General features: G+C 45.7%; 1 protein-coding gene across 1 annotated transcript; it reads right to left on the bottom strand.

Annotated features, from left to right (window-relative positions):
- Positions 1–897: 897 nt before the first annotated feature.
- LOC145417106 (uncharacterized) lies at positions 898–1,389 on the bottom strand. Its single transcript, XM_080285892.1, has one exon. The coding sequence runs from the start codon at positions 1,387–1,389 to the stop codon at positions 898–900; it is 492 nt and encodes a 163-aa protein (XP_080142018.1).
- Positions 1,390–9,264: the final 7,875 nt, after the last annotated feature.

Consider the following 9,264-nt stretch of genomic DNA (forward strand, 5'->3'; position numbering starts at 1 on the left):
ACACATCGTGCCTGAACTTCACCCTTTAGAGTCTCTGTCTAGTAAATCCACAGAATCAACAGTCCCTCGTCCCTCACTTGTCCCCGGCTACCCACACACTGACCCACACTGACCCACACTCGCCCATAGTGTCTGTTCTAAGGCCTGGTATTCATTATCGCCACACTGATGGATGTTATGCTTACACAACCGTATAAAAAACCGTGTAAACATCGCATAAGCATCTTTGTGTCTCTTTTTCTCCTGCACTCTCTCTCTCTCTCTCTCTCTCTCTCTCTCTCTCTCTGCTTTACCTCGTTAGATGTGGTAAGACTCCCCCTGTTGGTCGGTTATGACCACTATCATGTACCCTTTCACTTGTCTCTCCCTTCCAGCAGACACAGCTTGTTTGCACAGTGGGTTAGGGTTTGCATGCAGACATCCTGACCTTCACATGTCTCACCACACCATCCTCACCGGGATTCGCCTCTAACACTCTTCTCAGAACCCAGTGATTACTGGTATATTCCAATCCATCACCAATAACAGGTCCCCCACTTGGAAATTACGCAACCGCTTGAACTGCGTCTGGCATTGTCGTAAGGATGGTAGGTACACCTGCAACCATCGTTTTCAGAATTGGTCCGCTAGGAACTGTGCATGCTTCCAACTCTTCTGGTATATGTCCCTTATAGGCTCTTCGGCTCTAGCTCCTAATGGGCAGAAGGATACTGTCTTAGGGCACAGAATATGTGGTGGAGTAAGCGCTTTGAGGTCGCTGACGTCAATGAAGGTCGGGGTGATGGGCCTTCCATCGACTATCTCCTCCACTTCACAGAAGAGTGTGTGGAGTCGCTCATCGTCCACAACTTGGGCACCTACTATCGCTTGCAAGACCATCCTGACTGTCTGGATCTGTCATTCCCAGACACTGCCCATGTGCAGTGCATGTGGTGGGTTGAACTCCCACTCAATACCCTTCTGTAACAATGCATTGTGGACCTTGTCATCCCTTTCCCAGCTGAGAGCTGCAGCTTGGAGTTCCTTATCGGCCCTAATCATGTTTGTTCCATTGTCGGAACGACTGCGCTCTGGTACACCCCTCCTTGCTGAGAAGCGTATCATTGCATTGAGGAGAGAGTCAGCATCTAGTCCGTTGGGAATCTCCAGGCATATGGCTCTCGAGTTCAGACAAGCAAACAGACAACCCCACCGCTTCACCCATCTCCTACCCTGCTTTGTGGTGAATGGTCCAAAGCAGTCCACTCCAGTATGCATGAACAGTGCCTTCACCACGCATACCCTGTCGGCAGGGAGGTCAGCTTGTCCTTGCAGTGACTCCTTCCAAATTGACTCGGTGACAAAAGTGACACCCTTTAACACCCGGTCAATCAGTCTCCATCCCACCATACCCCATTGCTGCCAGATATAGCCTCATCCCACCCTTTCTTCCTTATGCATTCCTTTCGGAAGATGGCCTCGGCGCGAATGAGGAATGGTGCAAGGAATTTAAGCAGATCATACACAGAGCTGATTGCACACTAGAGGCCCCTCCCTTTAGTTAACCTTTCTTGCTCAAAGTGCTTGATGACCACCACTGTTTGGCCCTTCTCTAGTCCCACCTTGCTCAAAGTGTTCGTTCTGCACGGAGAGGCTTGTGTTCTAGATCGATCTCCTTTACTCCCTTATGCCTTTCTGATTCGGGAACAGATTCAAATGCTTCCTTATTGTTGCTTGCCCACTTGGTGAGTCTGAAGCCCCCAGTGAGATGACGTGCCACAGTTGTTCTGGCATTCTTACTCCTTCGCTGACGGGCTGCATTGAAATAAGCAGGTCGTCCACATAAATTTTCGCTGGGCACCCATCATGTCATCAGGACATACATCTCTGTGATCTAGGAAGGTTCGTTTTAAGGCATACGAGGCACATGACAGACTCCAGACCCCACCGAACGGTGTACCATCATCCAACATGCCTGGGGAGTCCATTGTACATCCCCTTCCAGACACCAAAGAAATCGTAGGGTGTCCCTGTGTCCAGAGCCACTTTGACCTGGTGAAACATAGCCTCTATGTCCACCATGAGGGCCACCGATCCATGGCGAAACCGAAGGAGTACCCCAATCAGTTTGTTATTTAGGTCACGCCCTTGTAGTACCTGGCTGTTTAAAGACACCGACCCACATTCTGCTGCACAGTTGAATACGATGCACACCTTTCTGGATGGTGTGGCAGATGCCAAGTCACGTGAGGCCTTGTGTGAAGTTCATTATCGGGAACCAGTTTGGGATAACCTTCATATAGCAGCAGCTGCATCTCTTCTGCATTGTGCTGGCATAAGGGTGGGTCCCTGAGCAGCCTCTTCTTCAGGCCTTCTAACATCCTCAATCCCATCAACTTGTTGTCTGGAAGCTTGGGTGGATTTCGTCTGAATGGTATAGGGAGTTGGTAATGTCCCATCACCTTTCTTACCATGCCCGACCACTATTTATCACCCTATTGTCTTCAGCGGATAAGCCATCTCCCTTCTTCATGTAACTTGCTTCCAATTCCCAAAACTGTTGCACTTGCTCTTCCAATAGTGTTTCCTGAAAGTTGCAGTCGACTACGGCCACACATCCTACCTCATCTGGTCTGTCTTCCACCTCAGCACGAGGTCATACAGGTCCACTGATGGTCCATCCCAGCGGTGTCTGGTTTGCAAAGGTTCTCCACTGCTCCCGGCCCCAACTTCCAAGGGCGTCAATGCTCGTGGTGCATCAAGACCAATCAGTAGTTGCACCTCACCTTCATATGTGTTCAGTGGCTTTATTCCCACCAAATGACTCCATTGTGCCATGTCCTGTACAAAGGCTACTGAGTCCTTCAGAAATGCAGGGAGTTGGTGAATGACAATCATCCAGGCAGAGATATCTTCCAGTTCGGTTTACGGCAACTCCTGCTGCTAACCGCTAAGTCTATTTCCTCAGTTCGCTGCACTGTCATCTGAGTTATAGTGTTTAGTGTTACCCATTTAGTTTTCCCTGGTGCCCATTAGCCTGCTTGCCAACTGGGTTGTACAGAAGGTTTGGTTGCTGCTCTCTCGTCTGGACGACGGCATCCGATCCTTCGCTAGCCACCTTTACCTCAAAAATGGGCAATGCCACCTTGTAAAGCTGTCCATGCATCCACGTTGTCCCTGTCGTGGCAGTGAGTCATTCATTCCCACTTTTGCCCCTTTCAAGCTTGGGCCTCGTAAGTGTCCTACCTTATCCCGTTTGTCAGCCCATCCATAGGAAACACTTCTCCTCTCCAGCTCTGCTTGCTTCCATGCACCCGTTCCCACTGATTGTATCAACTACGATCATCTCTCAGCTTCCTCTCATCCTCCATCTGTGGTTTTTGCTCTGTCTCCCTTCTTGGGTTCCCCATGGTACCGGGACTCCTGCCTTTGCCTTAATGGGCCAGTCGGGTGTATCCATTGCAAATGCTTCCCAGTTCAACCCTCTATGTCACACCATACTGAGACCTGGCACTCAGCTGCTAAGTGCGTATCGTTCAAGCAAACAACAGTATTTTAGCTGTCTGACCGTGGCCCTCCTTTCTTCCTCACATGGCACGGAATTTCTTGTATCCCACTAGTGTGTGCAGCCCCGCGCACAGCCGACACGTCTCTCTCACGTGCAGGTTTGTCATCACCAATGGTGGCCAAGCCAATTACACGCCTGTCTGGATTCCTTCTAGCACCAACCTCAATGGCTTGCTTGGTGGACACTCCCCTTTCCTTGGTTCTCCTCCTCACACACACTCTGTCCGCCTCCTCCAGAATATAGTTTTTTTTTTTTTTAACCATTTAATGTCAAGATAATACCCATATCGTTTGTTGTGGGCAAAGGTTTCATCCTCATACAGCATAAGTGCCCTCTCAGGTAACCGACACGAGAATGTGTCCATCGAACAAGCGGTGCCCAACTCCCGTAATCTCCTGATGGTCTCCAGACTCAAAATACATGACCCTGACTCATCGGCGAATTTTCTAAGGCCACCCTCATCCTCATCCCTGATGACGGGCCCTTTCAAGTATTTCGCCCACGATCTCTCGGACATACTGATGTCTGTCTCCATATCTGTCCTCCAATATGGCTATTGCCTTCTTGTAACCCTCTCGTGGGTCCAAACAGTTGCACATTTTTAGTGTGTCCCTGACAGGCCCTGCACATGCTTGCATGAGCATCTGCAGCTTATATTCCTCTGGGGACTACGGCCCTCCCAACGTGCCATTCAAATACACAGATGAATCCCCAGTACTCCCTCCGGCTATTTCCTTCGAAGGTTGGTATTTGGGTCTGTGGCAACCTCATACTGGCAATCAATTCCCTCAAGCTGGAGGCTATCACCTCAATGCTCATAGGGGTAGCGTATATCAGCTCTTTCAATCCCCATCTAGTCGGTTTCGGATTTTTTGTTTTGTTTTTTTACCTCTGCCACTTTGGCTTTTGCCCGCTAACTGTCAACTCCTCTTGATGTAAAGTCATAGCCTCTTCATCTGTTCTTGCTCCCCCCACTGGTGTTCCCTAGTCTTCCACATTTGTTTGTCTCCCATGCCATCACTGTATCTTGGCCTCTTTGCCGGTCCTTCACGTACCACTACCGTCTCTGGCCGTACCTGCGACCTCAAGCTCAGTTCGTTCCTCACTTCCATTTCCAGCGTGCTCTCCAACTGTGTCAGGCGATCATGGACTGCCTTGTTCTGTTCTTGCAGGATTTGCAAAGCTGGTATGAGGACCCTCATGTACATGTTCTCGTGTGCCTCAGCCTGTCTGCTTTCAACTGCTGGCCACTTCTCTGAGCATTCTTGCAGCCCTTATTCGGCCCTCTCCTCTTCTCTTTGTTCCATCACCACCCTCACAGCATCCTTCTCGTACTCCTCTCCCTCCGTTGCTTCCCCGGCCTCTTTGATTATCCTTTGGGCTGTTCCATGGGTTACGTTCTGCCCGTCATGTTCTGCCCGTTCCTTTCCCTCTGGGTTGTCCATGCTGATATGTTCCGCCTGGTATGTTATAGGTTAGGTCTCACCCGGTATGTTAAGTTGGGTTCCGCCCGGTATGTTCAGGTTAGGTTCCGCCTGGTGTGTTAGGCTGAGTTCTGCCAGGTATGTTAGGTTGGGTGCTGCCCGGTATGTTCAGGTTAGATTCCACCTGGAATGTTAGGTAGGGTTCCACCCGGTATGTTGGGTTGGGTTCTGCCTGGTATGTTAGGATGGGTTCCGCCTGGTATGTTCAGGTTAGGTTCCTCCTGGTGTGTTAGGTTCCACCCTTTTTTATTTTTGGGTTAAATTCTCTTAGTCACACTCCCATTCATGCAGTGTTTATCCCATCATACACCCGAACAGCCAGACAGCGAGCACTGAGTTAGCCTTTAAAGCACAGTGGCACACCAGAACCTTCTCTATGACAGCCCAATATCAATTAATCAATCAATCAATCAATCAATCATTTCCTGTGGCACTCTACGGGATGCACAGGGCCTCGATGAACTCTCTCCACTAATGTTTGTCTCTTGCCATCTCCAGCGAGACAGTCTCACATATTCATCAACTGGATCCACTCGCGTAATATCCCATACTCTTTCATTTGTAACTCTGTCGTGCCACTTTATCCCAAGAATCCTTAGTATTTTATTATCAAATCCTAATACTTTCTGATCTGTTGCGATTGTACTGTACCATGACTCGTGCCCATAAATAAAAATTGGTCTAACCATGGACTTGTAAATTATTACTTTCGTATGTACCGAAAGCATATTATTATTCCAAACAGATTTCAACATTCCAACAGCTCGCCAAACCTGTCTAATCCTCTCCTCAATTTCATTGTTTAATGATCCATTAGATGATACAATCGTTCCAAGATATTTAATTTTTTCTACATTCTTCACCACATTATCCCCAATTACATAATCGATTTGGTTCTCCACGTTCATATTAATAATTTCAGTCCTTCCACAATTTGTTACCAATCCCATCTTTTCTCTTTCCTCCACCAGACAATCAAGCACCCTCCGCATCTTGTGAATACTTCCACAGACCAGTACAATATCATTAGCATAGTCCAAATCAATCAAAACTCTTAATATCCAAGGTACACTACTTAGTTTTAATTCACTACTTTATAGCATATACACGATGTCGCGATATCCATACCGACTTCCTGAATATTACACTCACATCTCTCACAATTGATGTATCACATTTATTTAGCATTGTCCAGCTCAAGCAATAAACTCTTTCCCCACTACGTAAACTAACGTTGTATTTTCGTCACAATGAACCAGACGTAGCTTATCAGCTCCCAGCTTTCAATCGCCTGAGTAAAGTTGTTTATCAACGCTCACAGTCCTGCGGAGTCTACCCATTAAGTGGCGGTGTCACCGATCGTAGGTAGGCCGCCTCCGTAGACTTTAGCACCACCCAACACTGTCGTCGGACGTGGGTGGGCCCACTCCCCCCACCAACGGACCCCAAGTATAACAGTAGGCGCCTGCACTCATGGAGGGGGAAACAGGGTAATGAAACCCGCCCAGCTGGACTCGACTATTTATTTGGTCATACCTGGAATTGCAATTTTACTCTCTCAATATGCCATGTTATACCACAGTTTACTTAATATACACATATCACTTTAAATTCTCGTCCTTACTTTCCTACATTTATAATCGGGTTATGTCGTTACATCAACCACGTGCAGATTAATAAGTATTCTTAAAAGTAAGCAAAGGCAACTCACTTGTGGCGGGTCCAATTTTCGTCTTACAGTATCAGTGCGTGGGTAGGGGTGTGAAGTACACAACACTAGTCCCTCACGGGCATAATATCCTCGCAGTGATAACACCTTCACAGGATGGTCATGGAGTCACACATCGCGCCTGAACTCAACCCTTTGGAGTCTCTGTCTAGTATATCCACAGAATCAACAGTCCTTCGTCCCTCAATTGTCTCCAGCTACCCACACACTGACCAACACTCACCCATACTCGCCCATAGCGTCTATTCTAAGGCCTGGTATTCATTATCACCACACTGATGGATGTTATGCTTACGCAACCGTATATAAAACCGTGTAAACATTGCGTAAGCATCCTTGTCTCTCTCTCTCTCTCTCTCTCTCTCTCTCTCTCTCTCTTTTACCGCATTAGATGTGGTAAGATGCCCTTGCCTCACGAATCTGCTTGACTTTTTCAATGATATACTGAACATGTACGATGAGACTAAATCTGTTGATGTGGTCTGCCTCGATTTTCAAAAGGCTTATGACAAATTTCCACACAAAAGACTCCTTCAGAAGCTAAAGGCACATGGTTTCAGTGGCAGTGTTCTCGGGTGGGTAGAAGATTGGCTCACCAGACGAAAGCAAAGAGTTGTAATAAATGGAAGAGTCAGACTGGATAAATGTTACAAGTGGAGTGCCGCAGGGTTCAGTGTTAGGTCCTATTCTTTTCTTAACCCCTACACCGCGGGCTTGTTTACCAATGACTTGCGTGTGCCGCGGGGTTATTTGGGCTCCGACAGACTCTCAAAAAATATTTGCCAAAAATCAGTTATTAGTCCTAGAATAATAAAATTACATATGCTTATGGCACATACCTTCAGCTTTCTCCTGGAATGATTGTTGAGCCTTCGTCGGTTACCGTAGGACTTGTGGAGACCTCTGAAGTAGGGTAACGAAGTCTCCACTTTACACTTCCCGACAACTCGTATTATGATTACCACAGCCAGATACAAACACTATAAACACTATTCTAAAATTTTCAAGTAGTTTGGGATCCATACTAAAAAAAAAAAAACACTGTGAAAGCAATGGAAATTACGAGCACGTCTGATCGTCGCACTGGCACTAGTTCGCTTTTGTTACTCTGTCATTTATTATTCATAAAACCCCTCACACTTTATATTTCTATTACTATATAACACTTATATATATCTACAGTCTTTATCCATAAGTTTCCTTCAGTAGTATTAGTTTATTGTCACTGTAGGGATTCAATTTCTTTCAGTAAAATATGTAGCATTCACTTTCTCGTCCTGTATACTGGCATTGAGAGTGAATGTCACTTTCATCTTCACTCTCATAACTCATAGCATTCAGACATGCTAGAGTGAAACTTTCACTTTCATTACTCCTAGGGTATATACTCGTATTCTTAAAATACTACTCATTTACATTTCTATTTACGTTCTCTATTTTATTTACGTTATTTACATTTCTATTTTATTTACACTGTGTTGTGCACTGTCACTTGAAATAACTTATAAAACTATTTTCCATTGTTCACGTATATTTACATTCATTACTTTCACTTGCTGTTTACATATTATTTACACATTATTTACAATTCCACTTGCACTGTTTTACTCAATAGAAAGATCGTAGTCACACTTTTATCAATTGTCAGTCCTTTACCTCTTTCCACACGAGGTTTAGTAGGGGGTAAAGGTCACAGGGCCATTTGCATGGGGGTGAAAAAAGGCCTTGAAGTCAGCAAGAAGAAACATACGTACCCTCGCTTCGGAAGATGAGAGTAAACTGATAACGGAGGGCCAGCGTGGAGGCCTGCTTGGGGGTTATTCAGAGTTACCAATATTGGTTCTTGAAACAGCTAAGTCTAGCACTGATATGATTGGCAGGAAATCTAGACAATACATTATAAATTTGGTAGTTCCAGGTGAATGTAAATATCACTTAGGCTTCTCCCTTCCCTCCTTACATGTATATTTATTACGAAAATAGATTAGAGGCCTACTTAGGAGATATATATTCAGAGCTACCAATGTTAGATCTTGAAACAGCTTTGTCTAGCACTGATATGATTGGCAGGAAATCTAGACAATACATTATAAATTAGGTAGTTCCAGGTGAATGTAAATATCACTTAGGCTTCTCCCTTCCCTCCTTACATGTATATTTATTACGAAAATAGATTATACGGCATATTTCAAGGGGAAAAAAACAGCGAAAATTAGCGAACGAGTGCACGTGAGGTGTTGTCAGGTGATAATTAGCCAATTCCAGGTGTATGGCACTCTCACTTACCTTATTTCTTTCTTGTATATATTATTTGGTATAAGAATAGGACTTAGGGCTTATTTCAATGGATGAAATCAGTGAAAAATTCCAGGGAAGATTTACTTAGCGTAGCACGGCCGGGCAGGCGAGAGGATAGGGTAATGGAGGGGGGGGTAGGAAGGGGAGTCAAGAACGGGGAGAAATGGCTAAATTGTCAACAATGGATGGGAGTACAGATGAGATTA

This window comes from Coenobita brevimanus, chromosome 109 (assembly GCF_032717465.1).
Source record: "Coenobita brevimanus isolate Jiangsu-jjx chromosome 109, ASM3271746v2, whole genome shotgun sequence".
Taxonomy (NCBI): domain Eukaryota; kingdom Metazoa; phylum Arthropoda; class Malacostraca; order Decapoda; family Coenobitidae; genus Coenobita; species Coenobita brevimanus.